Source organism: Pristiophorus japonicus, chromosome 4 (genome assembly GCF_044704955.1).
Source record: "Pristiophorus japonicus isolate sPriJap1 chromosome 4, sPriJap1.hap1, whole genome shotgun sequence".
Lineage (NCBI taxonomy): Eukaryota > Metazoa > Chordata > Chondrichthyes > Pristiophoridae > Pristiophorus > Pristiophorus japonicus.
Window position 1 is genome coordinate 174448511 of NC_091980.1, and position 21372 is coordinate 174469882.

At 47.4% G+C, this 21372-nt stretch overlaps 1 protein-coding gene across 1 annotated transcript in view; it reads right to left on the bottom strand.

The window, feature by feature from the left end:
- itpka (inositol-trisphosphate 3-kinase A) overlaps window positions 1–21372 on the bottom strand; it is a 69387-nt gene that overhangs the window by 19894 nt on the left and 28121 nt on the right. Inside the window, exons 2-3 of the mRNA XM_070877405.1 lie at window positions 5170–5269; window positions 910–1123 (exon numbers count right to left, since the gene is read on the bottom strand). Of these exons, the coding sequence (XP_070733506.1) occupies window positions 910–1123; window positions 5170–5269 (314 nt within the window). The remainder of the gene's footprint in view (window positions 1–909; window positions 1124–5169; window positions 5270–21372) is intronic.

Genomic DNA, 21372 nt, shown 5'->3' on the forward strand with positions numbered 1-21372 from the left:
GGCCGCCAATGATGGAGTGATGGAAATTGGAGATGTGCAAAAGGCCAGAATTGGAGGAGTGCAGAGATCTCGGAGGGCTGTAGGGCTGGAGGAGGGCCGTAGCCGTGGAATTTGAAAACAAAGATGACAACTTTTAAATCGAGGATTTGCCAGACCAATGTAGGTCAGTGAGCACAGTGGTAATGGGTGAACGGGACTTGGTGTGAGTTAGAATACGGGCAGCAGAGTTTTGGTTGAGCTCAAGTTTATGGTGGGTGCAAGATGGGAGGCCAGCCAGGAGAGCATTGGAACATTCAATTTTCAATAATCAGTTCAGATGGTCTCTGCTTTGTTCCCAGCACAATCGGTCACCATGCTGTGTTAAGAATGAAGGAGAACATGGGTACACATTTGCTGTTGCATTGTGAGGAGGCAGAGAGAAAAGGTGGTTTCCTGTGAACCTTGACCTTTCACCTCAATGTGTTGATGTATAAAAACCCTGGTGCTTGGTCAGGTGTGCTCCTCCCTCTAAATCAGCAAATTGACTGTCACATTTCCTACATTACAACGAGATGAGGAGTGGTGAATCTTTGGAATTCTCTACCCCAGAGGGCTGTGGGGGTCAGTCATTGAGTATATTCAAGACAGAGATCGATAGATTTTTGGATATTAAGGGAATCAAGGGATATGGGGACAGTGCAGGAAAGTGGAGTTGAGGTAGAAGATCAGCTATGATCTCATTGAATGACGGAGCAGGCTCGAGGGGCCGAAAGGTCTACTTCTGCTCCTAATTCTTATATTCTTTGGCTACAAAGTGCAATGAAAAGCATTGTATACATGCAAATCTTTCTTCCTTTTCCTTCAATGCATGATGGTCAACCCCAGTTCATCAGAAACGCCTGTGCTAAATATACAAAGACTGTCACATACCTCATTCCCATCTTACAGTCCATGACGCACGGGCTGTCAAACTCAGCCAACAAGTCATCCAGCTGAATGTACAGCTCTCCCTCTTCATCAGTAATGCCATGGTAACAAGGTACGAAGGGAGCGAGCGAATCCATTTTTAGTTGCTCAAAGCACAGCTTCTCATTCTCACAGTACTTCTTCAGGATCTTCCCACCATCCCCGGCTTTGAAACTACCTAAGTGATGAACAGAACAATGTACGTGAGTATTAGTGGCATTGCCCTGCAACGTGCTCCCTGCTTGCTTGCCATCCTCTTATGGGCGATTAGCAGAACCTCCTTGTTTCCCAGGGATCATGTTCCTTCAAGTTGATCAATGACCAACTCATCTCCGGTTTCATTCATGACAATTAGCCCACATTGGAGCAGTTTGCTCTGCAATTCACCAGATTGATACCAGGGCAAAAAGCGTTAAATTCTGGAGGACAGGCTGCATAGACTAAAAGAAAGACTTACATTTATATAGAGCCTTTCACGACCACCGGATATCTCAAAGCGCTTGACAGTCAATGAAGTGCTTTTGGAGTGTAGTCTCTGTTGTAATATGGGAAATGTCTAGGCTTGTACTGTCTTGAGTCTCGATGGTTAAGGGGTGGTCTAACTGAGGTGTTTGAGATGATTAAAGGAGTTGATAGGGCAGATAGAGAGGGACTATTTAATGATCTAATAAAGAAAAGTGTTGAGAGAGAATTATTTTTTTAATGCCCCTATGGTTTTCTCCTGGTTTGCTCCCAGCATGTCCTGGAGATTAATGTTCAATTCCTGGAGACCCCAGGGCAGCCCTGGAGGGTTGGCGACCCTACTCACAGAGCTGGCAATCACAAGCGTCGTCAGCAATGGGGGTTAATAGTGTTCATCATTCCTTAAACCTCCAGATCACCCTCAGCTCAATTTTGTCTTTGCCTCGACACACCAACTGGGACACTGATTTGTGACTGTGGGGGTTATCAGTGCTGTGCCCACACTGTCATCAGTCATTACATGGGGAGGGGGGGGGCGGGCTGGGTGGGAAGGGTGCTGGTGGGGGGGGGCAGGGTGGCTGCGTGGGAGGGGTGCTAGTGGGGGCGGCTGGATGGGAAGGGTGGGGGGGAACTCAATAGCAGGTGTCGAACCAAGGAGGTGGGGTACATGCAGGCCTTGCAGATCCTCAGGGCAGGGCCTCATTAAAATAAATATTGGCAGAGTCCCGCCTCGCCAGATTAGCAGCGGCTCAGTGGGTGGGAATAGGCAGCAGGAGGCACAGCTGGTACCCACGGCATTGGTCTTCGGCCGTCAGTGGGGGGGGGGCGTTCTAGAGAGGATTGCGGGGGGGGGTGGAGGGGAGAAGATTCTGGGGGGAGGGAAGAGGGGGCTTGGACAGGATAAGGAGGGGAAGCTCTGGGCAGGATCGGGAGCGGGGTAGTGGGGGGGAAATGAGAGAAGGGACTGGGCAGGAGCAGGGGAAGGGGGACTGGTAGGATCAGGAGCGGGGGGGGGCGGGGAGGGATTAGGCAGAATCAAGGGAAGAGGGCTCTGGGCAGGATCGGGAGTGGGGGGGGGGGCAGTGGGAGAGACTGGGCAGGAGCAGGGGAAGGGGGCTCTGAGCAGGATCGAGAGGAAGGGGTTTTCAGCGCAAGCACTCCAGTCCAACCTGATCGGTGGGAGTAAGTGACTGGCCTTATTTTAACTGCCAGATGGAGGCTGTTAACCTGGAGGCTGCTGTCAAGTGTCAATCTTAGCTCAGTGGGTAGCACTCCCGCCTCTGAGTCAGAAGGCTGTGGGTTCTGTTATGTCTGTAATGCAGTTATGAATGACTCCATGAGGCAATGTGTTGTACTCAAATGTAGTGACCTTGGTCCTTTATTCGTGGCTCCCAGAATGAGGCACAAGCATGGTGGGCAGCCTTTTATACTGGGCCCTGCACACCAATGCAGGTGACCCTCAGCTCTCCCACCGCAGTGCCCTCTGGTGGACAGCCTCTGCCACAGGGGCAGGAAACCCCGGTCTCCACCAGTTGCACCCTTTAGTGGTGCCAGCATAGTATATACACAGTGTAAACCTTTTTGATAGTACATCAGATAACTAAGTCTCCATCTTATGCAACTATACTGTGACTACACAGAGAGTATATCTATAGTCTGCATATAAAACAGGTTCAAGTCCCATTCCAGGGACTTGGGCACAAAAATCTAGGGTGACACTCCAGTGCAGTACTGAGGGAGTGCTGCACTGTTGGAGGTGCCATCTTGTGGACGAGACATTAAACCGAGGCCCTGTCTACTCTCTCAGGTGGACGTAAAAGATCCCATGAAGAAGAGCAGGAGAGTTATCCCTGGTGCCCTGGCCAATAATTTTCCCTCAATCAACATAACAAAAACAGGTTTGCTTTTCATTATGGCATTGCTGTTTGTGGGAGCTTGCTGTGCGCAAATTGATTGCCGCATTTCCCATATTACAACAGTGACTACACTCCAAAAGTACTTCATTGTCTGTAAAGTGCTTTGGGACATCTGGTAGTCGTGAAAGGCGCTATATGAATGCAAGTCTTTCTTTATCTCTGAGCACTCGACAGATCGTAGCAAGCTAGTAGGGGACATTTGAGCTGAGTTTCAGAAACTGACCTCAGTTAATGACGCTTGAATGTGAGGACAGTTTGTCCTCCGCACATCTGAAAATAACCGCTCATACCACAGACACCAGAGAAAACTGTAACCAGGAAGTGAGGCCCTGACCAAAGAGTACACAACTCTCACAATGGGAACCACTACCACATCTACCATAACAGTACGAGATGGGGATCCTACACACACAACCATTAGTTACACGCCAAAACAAACTGAGAATTTAACGTGAAGATTTTTGATCATTGTTAGCGCAACACAATTTTATGAAATTTCTGGGCGCAGTATATTATCATTGAAATCACTTTGCAATTGTTCAAGAAACTGGCCATTTTATACGGATGCGTCTATTTGTACTGTCAAAATGGCTGCCTTGTCTCTAATTGGCTCTCCAATTTCACTGCACCTATTGCTGATTGGTCCCCTTTGGAAGATATGTCACACCTTGAATTTTCTGTGGATCCATTTTGATTTCAGAAGCCAGAGGATAGATCTCCCCAAAGGCCATCAAGTGCCAACTGAAGTCCCTTGCCCCAGCGACCTTACCCCTCACCCCCCTCAATGCCCGCCCCCCCCGCCATAGATAAGCATTGTGTGCGGATTGTTAACAGGTTTATTGGGTATGAAGTGAATAGTGACAGTGTTGCGACTTCTGGATTTTATCCACTCCAACGATGTCCCTTGTAACACACACACCGAGCTTTCCAAGAAATCGGGTGTAGGTGTAAAGGGGGTTGGAAGGACCTCTCTCCCGTCAGATCCCTCCCCCCACCCCCATGTCTCTCTCCCCCCTCCCCCCCCACCCCAGGTCTCTCTCCCCACCACCCCCCACCCCAGGTCTCTCTCTCTGCCCCCGGCACCGGCTTGGGGCCCGGTCGGAGGTTCGGGGCTCGCGGCGGGGTCGAACAACCCATGGAGCAACAACGTCGGACTGATTGCAGGGCCCCACTTCCGGTTCCGGTTCCGGGCAGGAGGCATTGGGGGCGGAGTCTCGAGAGGATGCAGACACAGAAGGACAGAAAAAGCGCAGTGCAAATAGTCAGTCCCATTTTATAGAGTGTTTTCTGCAAGACACTGTCGCAGAAATGCACCAATTATTGTGGCTCAGTCAATTGTGCTCTCACCTCTGAGTCAGAAGGTCGTGGGTTCAACTCCCCACTCCAGAGACTTGAGCATGTAATCCAGGCCGGCACTCCTCTGCAGTACTGAGGAAGTGCTGCACTGTCAGAGGCGCTGTCTTTTGGGTGAGAGATTAAGCTGAGGTCTGCCTGTGGATGTAATAGATCCCAGGGCTCTATTTTGAAGAAGACCAGGGGACTTCTCCCCAGTGTCCTGGACAATATTGATCCCTCAACCAGCATCACTAAAACAGATTATCTCGCCATTATCACATTGCTGTTTATGGGAGCTTTGTGCACAAATTCCCACATTTCCCACATTACAACAATTCAAAAGTACTTCATTGACTGTGAAGCACTTTGGGACATCCAGAGGTGACGAAAGGCACTAGGGAAATGCAAGTCTTTCTTTAATTACAACAGAATGTTAGAAGGAGGCAACAAGAACAATAGAATTCTCAAATGAACGTTACTTTGGGATTAAGGTGGGTCAGAGGTCAGTTACCTGAATGGCCAGCCAATTGAATCCACGAATATCGTTTCTTGAAGGAGATCACGAAGGGTGACCAGTGCACTATCGTTTTAGCTTTTCTCCAGGGTTTATTCTGCAAAAACAAGATGAGAGAAATTGAGACCTCTCTACTGTCAGAGTTCTCAGTATTATGTTAGACTAAAGCACCAATCACATAGCAAGAGCATCCATCCGTCACAACATAAGAACATAAGAAATAGGAGCAGGAGTGGGCCAACTGGCTGAGCCTGCTCTGCCATTCAATAAGATCATGGCTGATCTGATGTTGGCCTCAACTCCACTTCCCCACCCGCTCTCCATAATCCTTGACTCCCTTATCATTCAAAAATCTGTCTATCTCCACCTTAAATATATTCAATGGCCCAGCCTCCACAGCTCTCTGGAGCAGTGAATTCCAAAGATTCACGACTCTCAGAGAAGAAATTCCTCCATATCTCCGTTTTAAATGGGTGGCCCCTTATTCTGAGACTACGCCGCCTAGTTCTAGATTCCTCCACGAGGGGAAACATTCTCTCTGCATCTACCTTGTCAAGCCCCCTCAGAATCTTATACATTTCAATAAGATCATCTCTCATTCTTCTAAATTGCAATGAGTCTTGGCCCAACCTGCTCAACCTTTCTTCATAAGGTAACCCCTTCATCTCAGGAATCAACCTAGTGAACCTTCTCTGAACTGTCTCCAATGCAAGTACGTCCCTCCTTAAATAAGGAGACCAAAACTGTACACTTATCTGCTGCTCTTAACATGCAAAACAGCTCTTTTACGTATCCCTTTAGACAAGAGTAGATTTGGTAAGCAATCTGATTGAGACAGTTGACATTGATTCATGGTCAACATCCATCCTGTCAGGTTTTAATTTTGAGGCCAAGTACAGGAAGGATGATGAATAAAGTCTCTTCACCATTGCTTCCAACAACATATCTGAAGTCCAATGTCAGAATGGCACACACTACTTTACCAGAAATACTTGAGCATTTTGCAGTGAGACAGTATAGTGCCAGTTGATGGGCAGCTTTAGATTGAGAGTGCTCAAACAATGTACTCGCCACCCTTATACTCAGGAGGTGTCCTCTGGAGGAGGTATGCTCAGGAGGAGAGGACACCACCATAGGTCGGGAGTATAAAGAGCTGGAGCATGCCACTACAGCTTCCAGCACGAGTCGACCCAAGTGTGCGCCAACTTTGAGGTAGGCGACTGGGTGACATCATCAAGGCCCAGATCACCGGTTAGAGCATGGGCTGGAACATCGGTGAGGCCCAGGTACAGCGGAGGAGCGGGAAGGTCGTAGCAGAGGTGCGGTAAATGAGGGTACGGGGCCCAGAAGAGCCGAGGGCCCAGGGGCAGCACGGGCCTGCCCACACTGCGATATGTGTGTGCACTAGGTCCGTGCAGCAGAGCAGGTCTCCAGTCGTCCTGGTTAACCCTTGCCACTGAATAAAGGCTTAGCTCTGTCAAGCCCGTGTGGTGGCTGGTGTGCAACGGTCACCACACGTTAAAAAAATCCACGCACAGGCATCTTCCGCCTCTGGAGTTCAGAACTGGAATATCGGGTTCTTCATTGAAACATCTGTGAACTCATCCCTTTTGGTGTGGAAGCAAGTCATCCTCGTTCGAGGGACCGCCTATGATGATGATGATGACTCAGGAGGAGGGAGGATTTCATCCCTTTAGCCTGGGGAAGATTGAAACACCAAAAGTCCCATAGTTATAATCGACTTCAAGTCTGGCTTTTGCTGTCAATGGTTAGAAAGTTTTGGAATGGGTTGAAGTTATGTTACCGTTGTATACCATTATATAAAGCACTGGTTAGATCCCATTTAGAGTACTGGGCATCGCAACTCAGGAGGAAGTAGTTTTTCTGAATCTACCCTACTGAATTTCTTCATCATTTTAAACCACTGGAAGAGATCATCCCTCAACCTCTGTGGAGCAAACTCCTGAACACTCTCTCCCAACACTGTCACTAACCTGTCTATATACTGTATATTAATCATATTCATCAACTGACCACATGCAATTTACCAGTTTCCACAAACTATATGGCCCTGAAATAATGCCGTGGGATATTAGCGGAGAAATTACGTCATGCTTTCATCTGGAATTCCGCTCCCCATTATTTTAAAATCACCAGGATAACATCCCTGTAAAAATCGTAGAGACAGGTACTTCAAAATTAATGTGGCCAAAATTGTCCCTTTTTATAGCGCCGCTCATGCCTCCAGAGGCAGAAGTGACCCGCCAGAAATTACCCCCGGAATGCCTCAGGGGAAAATGGGTTTGCGCCACACCCTTTACTTTCCGTCCAGGGTAGGGGCGCACACGGTGATAGCGTCACCGCCGTGAGCGCCGATCCCTTTACGCCCCATGGGGGAAATTGCCCCGCAGGAGCGAGATTGGCATGGGGCGATGCCAACGACAGCTTTGCAGGTTGCGTAGCTGTCATGGCTGGGGAGCCCCCTCCGTCCATAAAGGGGAGGGCCTTGGACTGGGGCCGCCATCTTTTTCTTGTCGGCTTTCTTTTGCAGTCGACCCGGCAATGGCAGCTGTTGGTTCAGCCGGACAGACAATTTTCAGCCCGGTGTCCCCTCCTGGGTGCCAGACCGCTGGCCAGGCCGGAACCCTCCCTGGTGGCCCAGCGGGCGCCAGGAATCCGCTGAAGAGTTCTCAGCGGCCCCTCCTTTAAAAGAATGGGAGGGACATTGTGACGCGGCCATCTTGGCGCTGAGGCTCACGTCCCGCTAATGTCGCCTCCATTACCGCCCCGCACATTTTTTAAAACAAAGACCCCAATTCCACAACATGTAACTGCCCATCTTGCCGGGCGCTAAATAATTATATCATTCAAATTATGCACGCAGGGCACGGGGCAATTCTGCCCCCAATGCAATTAGACTTCGTGTGCAAGTGTCTCTAGATGTAATTTTTAGGAGTTACGATTTATAGAATTGTTAAACAAATAGGTGCTTATGGTATTGACTCCACTGCACTGCCTTTGGGCATGAAATGCATAGTAATTCCCAAATTAAAGCAGAACGCAGCATCTTTAAATGCAGCTGCATTAGTGGTCTCGCAAAGTTAACCAGGCGCTCAGTCAGTAGGTGGAATACATGCACGCTCTGTTGCCACCTGAGGCTCGAGCTGTCAGTTTGTTTTTCTGCTATAACTTCCTCCAGACATTTTAAATGCAAATGCTGTGGTAGCGCAGTAGCTGAGCTCCACAAATGTCAGTCCATTCAAAACAGGAACTCGCTGTGCGATTGTTTCAGAACTAAACAGAAAAGGACATGTATGTTTTAGTTGTGAAACAGTTGCCTGAGGTGCTACACAAGTGCATCCAACTGAGCGAGTAGGCCTCTGTTTGACTGGTCTTCAGTTTAATGGACGATTGTGGAGGAAATAGCAATAATAGAGGCGTTTTTTCCATCACTCTACTGAACAAGCAGTAGCTCTTTGCAGCCTCACTGTATATAATGCTTACCCTGCTGAAAAAAGCTGTTCTGTATGTAATAACTTGATAGACTGAATACTGTAAACTAACACAGGTACAAACCTGGCTCTGCTTTATTAGGGCCCAAAGTGATTACATTACATGACGGCTTGCATTTTATACCTGGGCCGCGCACACGTGTGTATAGCCCAATGGCCTCCGACAGTGGCGCCACCTGGTGGCTAGTAACCCCAAGCATACATACATGATAATATCCCCCTTTAAGATATTAGTAACAGTCTTTTTACAAATTGAGACGGTCCGGGGCTTTCCGTTCCCCAGTTAATCGTCTCAGTTCAACTCCAGCCTTGGGCGAGCGTTCTGGGTCTGTTATGACTGGGGGCTGGGTAGCCGATCTGATGGGAGTGGCAATGACCATGTCAGAGATTGAAAGTCCAGATTCACTGATGACAGCGGACTCCTCTGATGACTGAGGATAGGTTGGTTGGTCACTGATTGTGTCTTCCTCAGACTGTTCCACTTCATCCGTGTGCCGCAGCTTTATCTGATCAACATGTTTCCTGCATGTTTGTCCATTCTTGAGCTTGACGGTAAACACTCACTTACCCTCCTTGGCCATAACAGTACAGGCGATCCACTTGGGACCTTGACCACAATTTAGTACATACACAGGTTCGTTAACAGAAATGTCGTGTGACACAGCAGCGCGATCATGATAACACTGCTGACTTTGACATCTGTATTCAACATGATCATTCAAGTCAGGGTGGACAAGAGAGAACTTGGTCTTGAGACCGCTCTTCATCAATAGTTCAGCAGGGGGGACCCCGGTAAGCATGTGGGGTCTTATCCTGTAACTAAGCAATATGCATGACAAGCGAGTCTGCAGTGAACCTTGAGTTACACGTTTCATACTCTGCTTGATGGTTTGGACAGCATTCTCTGCTTGACCATTAGATGTGGGTTTGAATGGTGTTGACCTCACATGTTTGATACCAGTGAGTTTCATGAACTCTTAAAACTCCAGACTAGTGAAGCAAGGTCTGTTGTCGCTTATAACGATGTCGGGCAGACCATGAGTAACAAACATGACACGAAGGCTCTCAATGGTAGCTATGGATGTACTGGGTGACATGATTATACACACTATCCACTTGGAATATGCATCCACCCCACAACTAAAATCATCTTTTCCAGGAAGGGACCTGTAAAGTTGATGTGGATCCTGGACCATGGTTTAGATGGCCACGACCACAGACTCAGTGGCGATTCCGCTGGTGCTTTACTTAGCTGCATGCAAGTGTTGCACTGATGCACACATGATTCCAGATCAGAGTCAATTCCAGGCCACCATACATGAGACCTGGCAATGGCTTTCATCATGACAATACGGGGATGAGTGCTATGTAGATCATGTACAAATTTCTCTCTGCCTTTCTTAGGCATAATACCACGATTAACCCACAACAAACAATCTGACTGAATGGATAGTTCATCTTTGCAACGGTTGTAAGGTTTGGTCTCATCACCCATTTGCTTGGGTATGGCAGACCAATCATCACTAAGGACATAACATTTCACAACCGATAATATCGGGTCCTGGCGGGTCCAGGTCTTAACTTGTTGAGCCGTGACAGGGGTTCCTTCACTTTCAAAATCATTCATAACTAACAGTAGGTCTGCAGGTGGGCAACGGCAGATGGCTCAGTGCATCGGCACAATTCTCGGTGCCAGGTCTATGATGAACGACATAATCATAGGCAGATAATGTCAGCGCCCACCTCTGGATGGGGACGATGCATTGGTATTTATACCTTTGTTTTCCGAAAGCAATGAAATGAGTGGCTTGTTGTGTTTCCAGTTCAAACCGAAGACCAAACAGGTACTGATGCATCATTTTAACCCCATACACACAGGCTAATACTTCTTTTTCAACCGTGCTGTAAGCTCTTTCCACCTTTGACAAGCTTTTAGAAGCATACGCAACAGGTTGTAGTTTACCCGACTTATTAGCTTGTTGAAACACTCAAGCAACTCCATATGTCGAAGCATCACAGGCCAATACTAGACGCTTACATGGATCATAATGTACCAGCAGCTTGTTAGAGCAAAGCAGATTAGTAGCTTTCTCAAAAGCTCTATCTTGAGACGCACCCCAAACCCAGTTGTCGCCTTTTCTTAGCAGCACGTGCAGTAAAGTGCTCAATCTAGGTAGGAAATTATCAAAGTAGTTAAGTAGACCAAGGAACGAACGCAGCTCCATCACATTCTGAGGCTTGGATGCATTTTTGATGGCCTTGGTTTTTGAGTCCGTAGGCCTGATGCCGTCAGCAGCAATTTTCCTCCCCAAGAATTCGACTTCCGGTGCCATGAAGACGCACTTTGAATGTTTCAGTCTGAGTCCCACTTTGTCCAGACGATGTAGAACCTCTTCCAGGTTGTTCAGATGTTCGGGGGTGTCACAACCTGTGACCAGGATGTCATCTTGGAACACAACGGTTCTAGGGACGGACTTCAGTAGACTCTCCATGTTCCTCTGAAATATGGCTGCAGCCGAGCGAATTCTGAAAGGACACCGGTTGTAGATTAAACAGTCCTTTATGAGTGTTGATGCACGTAAGTTTCTTCGATATCTCGACCAGCTCTTGTGTCATGTAGGTCGATGTCAGATCCAGTTTAGTGAACGACTACCCCCCAGCTAGCGTTGCAAACAGGTCATCAGCCTTCGGTAATGGGTATTGATCCTGTTTCGAAACTCGGTTGATTGTAACCTTGTAGTCTCCACAAATCTTGACAGTGCCATCACTCTTCAACACAGGAACAATGGGGCTGGCCCATTCGTTAAATTTGACCAGTGATATGACCCCTTCACGCTAGAGTCTGTCCAGTTCTATTTCGATCTTCTCCCTCATCATGTACGGAACTGCCCAAGATTTATGATGGACGGGCCTTGCATCTGGGTCCACGTGGATCTGCACCTTGGCTCCCGTGAAATTGCCAATGCCTGGTTCAAACAGCAAGGGGAACTTGCTCAGCACTTGAGCACATGGAGTATCATCCTCCGACGACAACGCTTTGATATCATTCCAATTCCATTTGATTTTTTTCTAGCCAATTCCTGCCGAGCAGCGTTGGACCATTGCCTGGAACAATCCATAACAGTAAGTCGTGAACCACACCATCATACGACACCTTGACTACTGCACTGCCAATCACCATTATGAGTTCTTTAGTGTACGTATGCAACTTGGCATTGACTGGACTCAGCTTAGGCCTCACAGCCTTAGTATCCCACAGTTTGTCGAATGTCCTCTGGCTCATTATTGATTGACTCGCACCCGTGTCCAATTCCATCGGTACCAGCACACCGTTACGTTTCATATTAATCATTATCGGTTGGCTCTTTGTTAGGAACAAATACAGTCCATACACTTCCTCCTCTGGTATCTCAGATTGCATATCCGAATTAGCGCTATACTCCACGTGGTCATCATCCTCCACGTGGTGTGTCGCAGCACGCTTGCTCAGTTGCGGACACATGAGATGCCCCAGTCTCAAACAGCCTTTACAAATGCACTGTTTAAACCAACACTGATGAGGCTGATGATTGCCCCCACAATGCCAACATGTTGAAATCTGATTCATTCCCATTGGTGGACTTTGGGCAGCCACAGGTTTCGCATACGCAGTCGTGTAGGCCTTGCCATATGCAGCTCTGCCAAATGACGATACAATCTTGTTTACAGTACTTGCCGAATTCCAATTTTTTAATGATATCTGCTTTAAGTTTTTGTCCATCATCATGCATGCCTGGGCAATCGTGATAGCCTTGCTCAAATCCAGCGTCTCCGTCGCCAGTAGCATATGCAGGATCACTTCGTGGTTGATGCAGATTACAAAGAAGTCACGCAGCATATCTCCCAATGCGTTTTTGAACTTACACAGTCCAGCTAGACGTCTTAGGTCGGCAACGAATTCCGACACATCCTGGCCCTCAGAACGAACGTGCGTACACAATCGATATCGTGAGATGATGATGCCTTCTTCTGGTTTGAAATGGTCACGTACCAGAGCACACAATTCCTCATAGTCCTTGTCCGTTGGACTTGCAGGTGAGAAGATTCTTTATGAGTCCATAGATTTTCGGACCGCGAACCGTGAGGAAGACCACCCTGCGTCTAACTGCGTCAGTGGGTCCCCCCATTTTGTTGGCCATGAAGTACTGGTCCAGACAAACTACAAAATCTGCCCAGTCCTCTCCCTCCACGAATCTCTCCAGAATTCTAATTGTGCTCATTTTTGCATGCGAAGGTTCTTAAGTTACCTCGTCACCAAATGTTATGTATGTAATAACTCGATAGACTGAATACTGTAAACTAACACAGGGACAAACCTGACTCTGCTTTATTAAGGCCCAAAGTGATTACATTACATGATGGCTTGCCTTTTATACCTGGGCCGCACACACAGCCCGATGACCTCCGACAGTGGCGCCACCTGGTGGCTAGTGACTCCAAGCATACATACATGACAAAAGCGACCGTCACTCAGTCGCATACTGAGCAGCTCTTGTCCTCCTGAATGGACAGAAAGTCACTCCATACAGCTACATAACCCACAATCCACTGAACAAATAAAAACTCTGCAAGCCTCCCAAACCCGCAATGTCTACCACCTGAAAGGACAAGGGCAGCAGGTGCATGGGAACACCATTGCCTCCGCGTTCCCCTCCAAGTTATACACCATCCTGACTTGGAAATATATCACCGTACCTTCATCGTCACTGGATCAAAATCAAAATCCCTAACAGCACTGTGGGAGAACCTTCACCACACGGACTGCAGCGGTTCAAGAAGGCGGCTCACCACCACCTTCTCAAGGGCAGTTAGGAATGGGCAATAAATGCTGGCCTTGTCAGCGATGCCCACATCCTATGAATGAATTTGTAAAAAACACAGGGTGGGGTAAAAGCCTTCACCATTAATTTCCATTGGGGCGCGGGGTCTTTTTATTCAGCAGTAAACAATCCTAAACCTGCTGACCACACAGTAACGCCATAGAGTTAGATTGTGAGTGATCCTTACCCTGTTGAACTTTAAAAAAAAATGGCGGGTTAAATTTTGGGGGGTGGAATTTCTGTGGGGACTGTTTACACCATTTCTCCAGAGGTTTTACAGATCCCCTGTCAAAGTTACAGCATGAAATTGGGAAAGAGAGAGAAAACAGCAGAAAATTCATTTTATTTGTGAAGCAGCAGATTTCTTTCCCCTGTAGTATATTTTTGCCGCTTGCCTCATTTCCTGCCTGTGCGCAGACGCTGCAATGCAGCGTGAGGTCACAGTTTCCAGCGTGACCCTGCTGTGGTTCTTGTGGGAACTTTTTTGACGTTCCACACAAAGCAACTCCTCCCTTTCGCGTGATTATCTGTAAGACCACCCGCCTTGCACAATCTCGAGCACAACGCACCTGCAGCAAGGCACATGGGCAGAAATGCTGAGGCCTTTAAATATTTCACAACGTGTTTGTGAGTAAACACACACCCGCCATTGTGTGGCTGGCTTTCTTGCTGAGCAGAGACGGGGCTGAAATTGTATGATATGCAATTATATTGAATGTACAGCACAGAAACAGCCATTCGGCTCAACTATGCAAGTGTTTATGCTCCACATGAGCCTCCTCCCACTCCTCTTCCCCGCACCCTATCAGAATACCCTTCTACTCCTTTCTCCCTTATGTACTTTATCCAGCTTCCACATACCATTCGCCTCAACTACTCCATGTGGTAGATTGTGGGTTCAAAGTCCCACTCCAGAGACTTAAGCACATAAATCAGGGCTGACACTCCAGTGCAGTGATGAGTGAGGGTTGCATTGTTGGAGATAGACGTAAAAGATCCCATGGCACTATTTCGAAGAAGAGCAGTGGAATTATCCCCGGTGCCCTGGCCAATATTTATCCCTCAATCAACATCACTGAAACAGATTATCTGGTCATTATCACATTGCTGTTTGTGGGAGCTTGCTGTGCGCAAATTGGCTGCACGTTTCCCACATTACAATAGTGACTACACGCCAAAAGTATTTCATTGGCTGTATAGCACTTTGGGATGTCCGGTGGTCGTGAAAGGTGCTATATAAATGCAAGTCTTTCTTTCTTTCAGTAAGTTTCACATTCTCCCCACTCTCTGGGTAAAGAAGTTTCTCCTGAATTCCCTATTGAATTTATTCGTGACGGTCTTATATTTATGGCCCCGAGTTTGGGACTCCCACCTCAAGTGGAAACATTTTCTCTATGTCTATTTCATTCTGATATTAAAATTTGTATTTTGAAATACTTGCTTAACCTGCAGCTTGATTATTTTAGCAATTAATACTGGATACAACAACTTGCATTCACCTTTAACATAGGCAAACATCCCAAGGAACTTCAAAGGAGCACTTACGGACAAAACTTTACACTGAGCCAAAGAAGCAGACATGGGGTCAGGTGACCAAAAGCTTGGTCAAGGAGGTAGGATTCAAGGAAGAGACAGAGGTAGAGAGGGGAGAGTTCCCTCTTCTTCGCAGTGTACATAGATTAAGAGTCCATCATCATAGGCAGTCCCTAGAAATCGAGGAAGACTTGCTTCCACTCTAAAAGTGAGTTCCCAGATGACTGTACAATCCAATATGGGAATTACAGTCTCTGTCACAGGTGGGATAGACAGTGGTTGGAGGAAAGGGTGGGTGGGGAGTCTGGTTTGCCGCACGCTCCTTCCGCTGTCTGTGCTTTATTTCTGCATGCTCTCGGCGATGAGACTCAAGGCGTTCAGCGCCCTCCTGGATGCTCTTCCTCCACTTCGGGCGGTCTTTGGCCAGCAACTCCCAGATGTTGCATTTTATCAAGGAGGCTTTGAGGGTGTCCTTGAAATGTTTCTTCTGCCCACCTGGGGCTTGCTTGCCGTGTAGGAGTTCCGAGTAGAGCGCTTGCTTAGGGAGTCTCGTGTCCGGCATGCGGACAATGTGGCCCGCCCAACGGAGCTGGTCGAGTGTGTCAGTGCTTCGATGCTGGGGATGTTGGCCTGATTGAGAACACTGATGTTGGTGCATCTATCCTCCCAAGGGATTTGCAGGATTATGTGGAGACATCATTGGTGGTATTTATCCAGTGATTTGAGGTGCCTACTTTATATGGCCCACGTCTCTGAACCATACAGGAGGGCAAGTATCACTACAGCCCTGTCGACCATAAGCTTGGTGCCAGATTCTCAAACACTCTCTTTCTCAGGTGGCCAAAGGCTGCACTAGTGCACTGGAGGCTCGTCTTCGATGTTTGCCCTTGTTGATAGTAGGCTCCCTAGATATGGAAAGTGGTCCATGTTGTCCAAGGCCATGCTGTGGACTTTGATGACCGGGGGGCAGTGCTGTGTGGTGGGGTCAGGTTGGTGGAGGACCTTTGTCTTACGGATGTTTAGTGTAAGGCTCATGCTTTCGTAATCCTCGGTGAAGATGTTGACGATGACTTGGAGTTCAGCCTCTGAATATGCGCAGACGCAAGCATCGTCCGCGTACTGTAGAGGCCAGAGGATGGGACGGTCTTGGATCTAGCCTGGAGGTGACGAAGGTTGAACAGGTTTCCACTGGTTCTATAGTTTAGTTCCACTCCAGCGGAGAGCTTGTTGAGCGTGAGATGGAGCACTGCAGCGAGGAAGATCGAGAAGAGGGTTGGCGCAATGACCCAGCCTTGCTTGACCCCGGTCCGGACGTGGATTGGGTCTGTGGTGGATCCGTTGGTCAGGATCACGGCTTGCATGTTGTCGTGGAGCAAGCAGAGGATGGTGACAAACTTTTGGGGGCAACCGAAAGGGAGGAGGACGCTCCACAGTCCCTCGCGGTTAACAGTGTCAAAGCCCTTTGTATGGTCAAAGAAGGCCATGTACATGGGTTGGTGCTGTTCCCTGCATTTCTCTAACAGTTGTCGCGCCATGAAGATCATGTCCATTGTACCCCATAGCAGACAGAATCTGCACTGTGACTCCGGGAGGAGCTCCTCAGCCACAGGGAGAAGACGGTTGAGGAGGATTCTAGCAATGACTTTTCCAGTGGCCAACAACAGGGAGATTCCTCTGTAGTTGCCGCAGTCGGACTTGTCCCCTTTTTTATGGCATCTCTGAGATCTCCCGGCATGTTCTCCTCCTTCCAGATGAGCGAGATGAGGTCATGCATTCGAGCCAATAGTGCCTCTCCACCATACTTTAGTGCCTAAGTGGAGATTCCATCCGTTCCTGTTGCCTTGTTGTTCTTGATCTGATGGACGGCTTTTTCTACCTCATGCAGGGCTGGGGTTTTGCTGAGATGGTGGCGGGTAGCATGCTGTGGGTTGGAGTCGAGGACATTCGTGTCAAAGGCAGAGTCTCGATTAAGGAGACCTTCGAAGTGTTCCTTCCAGTGGTCCCTGACTGCCTTGGTGTCCTTGATGAGTGTTTTCCCTTCTTGGTCAGCAGTGGGGTGGGGCGTTGGGTGCTTGGGCCGTAGGTGGACTTGACTGCGCTGAAGAATCCTCACACATCATGGCAGCTGCTGAATCTCCTGTGCTTTCTTCATCCACCATCTATTCTTTAGGTCGCGGGTTTTTTGTTGGACCTCGGCTTTCAGCCGTCTGTAGAGCTGGTTTGCTGCTCCCAAGTTGGATTGGTGCTTTAAGTTCAGAAATGCCCTGCGCTTGACGCAGAATGCCCACAGCGCTTGGTCTGCCCTCCAGGCCACCATAACCAGTGCCTATGAAGAGACGCTCGGTCACTCAACCAGGAAACACCAGGATTGGTTTAATGAGAATGACCAGGAAATCCGGGAGCTAATAATAAGAGTTCAGTGCCGAGTACTCTGACGATCGAGTATTCAATCATGTGAAATGATGAGAACCGATGTACTGAGTACAGTGCAGGAATCGGGAGTCAAGCACTCAACATGGTATATGGGTTGACAACTTAATACTAATAAGAACACATGGAACAACAACTTGTTACTCAAAATAATGGCCACGAGTTTCCGCTTAGGGCACAATTGACGACCCGGCCGAAAATTGCTCTTAAAATGTTCCCAGAGCAGAGAAGTTGGAGCATTGGTCAATTTGGCCAGTTTTATGTACCTACAAATGGCTGGATATAGATTGAAATTGGGAAATGTTCCTGTCAGCGAGCTAAATTGATAAGAGGACTACAACCAAAAAGAACTGGATCAAAAATCTAAAATGAATTGTAATGTAATTTGTAAGCAATGTGACATAATTACATCATTGCATCAATGTTCGTTTTGCAAAATGATTATTTTGCTCAAGTTTCCACTCAAATTCATTGGCATATCAGCAAACGTAAAATCTGCTGTTGTCCAGAGCAACCGGGCAGCGTTTTAGAAGGTAATATTTTGTTTTAAATTTGCACTAAAAACTATTCCTATGTATATTTAAGAGTGGCAACCTGGTACAGTTTTGTGAATACAGTGGAAAATGAGTTTACCACAAAAAAATGAGCATTTTTAATCAGAGTGTCTGGTCCACCTGTGAGTAACCAGTTTTTCAATAACTGAAAATGACTTTTAAAATGTGCCTATTGCCTATGTGCCTAAGAAAAAAGCTTAATTTTAAGAGCCTCCTTGAAGGCCCGTAAACGGACACAATTATCAGAAACTCCCAATGGTGATTAAAATGAGCTGGAGGAGTGGGCAGTTTTGTGAGCAACTCACCACAAAGCTATTCCAGAGGTTCAGAGCAGGGTAGATCTTGCCATAATATAAAAACAGAAAATGTTGGAAATCTCGGCAGGTCAGGAAACTCTGCTTCCTCTCCACAGATGCTGCCTGACCTGCCGAGATTTCCAGCATTTTCTGTTTTTATTACAGATTCCAGCACCCACAGTATTTTGCTTTTGTCGATCATGCCCCACATTACATCACCGTTGTTACCAAACCCCATGTTGCAACATGACTTGAAATATGTCTTTCATTTCCATTAGCACGCAGGTTGTAGGACTGACACAGCTCACAGCTATAATAAGCAGAGGCCAATGCTGGCAGGGTGTGTGGAGTCATGTCATTGCTGGTCCTCACTGCTGGTCTGACCCAAGTATGATGATTCCTCCAAAGCAGCAAGCAGAGCAGAAAGGAAAAAAAGCCTTCCATTTATATGGCACTGTTTGAAGAAGGAGGTGCCATCCTTCGGATGAGACATTAAACCGAGGCCCCGTCTGCGCTCTCAGGTAGATGTAAAAGATCCCATGGCACTATTTTGAAGAAGAGCAGGGGAGTTATCCCGGTGTCCTGGCCAATATTTATCCCTCAGTCAGCATCACTAAAACAGATTATTACATTATCACATTGCTGCTTGTGGAACTTTGCTGTGCATAAATTGGCTGCCACATTTCCTACATTACAACAGTGACTACACTCCAAAAGTACTTTATTGGCTTTAAAGCACTTTCGGATGCACTGAGGTCATGAGAGGTGCCATAGATATGCAAGTCTATTCCTTCCTTCCTTCCTTCCAACTCCACTTCTCCCACTGCTATGTGCTCTGGGTTCTTTCCGTAGTGAAGACCCCTTTTATGTAGACAGGTCGTTAGCCTGATGCACAAATCCTGACCAGAAAGACCGGCTAGATGCGATGGGAGAGTCAGCACTCCGCTTCTGTCAGACGCCACCAACCCCGCTGAATGTCGACCCAGTACTTCCAACGTTTGTTTGAGTAAGAAAAATGCCTGGGAAGCCCAGAATCAGGCACAGTAACAGTGGAGACAGGTAACCGACCTCTGGCCAAATGATGGAGTGCAACACACCAAGCTCTTGTTTGATGGCTGGGGAAGTGGAAATGGTTTTGATGGGCAGTTCACACTCTAAAATATGTAAGTAAAAGGGAATTTCCACTGTCACTATATTATGGACAACCCTTGAATGTTATGTACATTACTAACCAGGCCATTCCAAATGATATACAGAGTGCCGCAGATGCAACACAGGGGATTTTATTGTATATATTAGGATGGAAGGTATAATTTTTATCACTTCTTTGTGTGAGCGTGCGTTAGTGAATTTGTGCGAGTGTGTGTGTGAGCGCGTGTGTGTGAGAGCGCAAGCGTGTGCGTGTGAGCGCGTGTGCACATGAGTGTGTGTGTGTGTGTGTGTGTGTGCCGAATCTCTCAGAGAGATTGCCTGACCTACTGAACAATCCCAGCATTCTCTGTCTTTGAATTGGATTTTCAACACCTGTGGTATTTTGCTTTTTGTCTCTGATGTTTCGAACTCCAGCTTCGAATGCACTTTGACTGATGCAGCATTGCTTCGCAAAGCCCTGTCTTAGAGTGGAAAGCATCGAGGACATTACAAAGCGAGTTCTAATGCCACATTTACAAATTTAAAAAATTCAGCACAAGAAATAAAGCAGGAAATTTCTCACCATTGGTTCCTCATCTCCTTATGAAACCTATAATGAAAATCTTGTGACGAGATTTCAAGTATGCGAGGTAGCAGAGGCCCTGCGTTGCCCGAAGCAGCGTGTAAACATGTGTGCAAGGCCGGGTCACTACGCTGTGTGGCTGCACCAGGATTGAAATGCATTTACACCGCACCGTGATTTACACAACTACAGCACAACCCTGTCTGTGTGGAGCCCGAAAACCACCTGTACCACAGTGAACGTGCAGACAACAACAACTGATATTTAACGTAGTAAAACGTCCCAAGGTGCTTCACAGGAGAATAATCAGACAAAATTTGACCAAGCCACATAAAAAGATATTAGGATAAGTAACCAATTCAAAGAGGTAGTGTTTAAGGAGCGTCGTAAAGGAAAAGAGAAGTGGAGAGGTTTAGGGAGGGAATTCCAGAGTTTAGGGCCTAGGCAGCTGAAGGTACGGCCACCAATGGTGGAGTGATTATACTCAGGGATGTTCAACAGGCTAGTATTGGAGGAGCGCAGATATCTCGGGGGGGTTGTGGGGGTGGAGGAGATTACAGCGATAGGGAGGGGCGAAGCCACGGAGGGATTTGAACATGAGGATGAGAATTTTAAAATCGAAGCGTTGCCGTACCGGGAGCCAATGTAGGTCAGTGAGCACAAGGGTAATGGGTGAGCGGGACTTGGTGTGAGTTAGGATATAGGCAGCAACGATTTGAACGAGCTCAGGTTTACGGATGGTGGCTGATGGGGGAGGCGGAGTGGGAACGGTTCCAAGGAAACTCCCGGCCATGGCACCACTCGTGGCGCCTCCCCCCGAGTTACTGGCATCACCACACGCACTCTATGCTGAACATCCGACTGTCAATTCAACACCCTCTGCAGATTCCCGCTCTAGTTTCCCCTCCCTTCTTTTTCCGCTTGCACTTCCTGAAATATGATTTCCAAGAAACCTTTTGGAGTGTTACTCAGCTCTTCTGGAAACTCAGAAGCCTGGAGCAATGCAAGACACCTTCCTGTACAAGTGTCCACTCCAGACTCAGGGAGCAGCCAGCACCTCTCACTCTGCAACATTGGCTTCAGCCATTGCCTCCCCAAGCTGTACTTAACTCAGCTATTTACTTTTAAAAGTTTAAATAAAACCAAATAAAATTCTGTGATTGAACCCCCTCAAATATAATAACTAACTATAAAAAAATGTAAAACTTATAATTCAATATACAATTATATATTATTTCTTTACACCTTCAATCTTTCTCTGTCACTGATCCGTGAATCTCTCTCTCTGTCTCTGATCCGTGA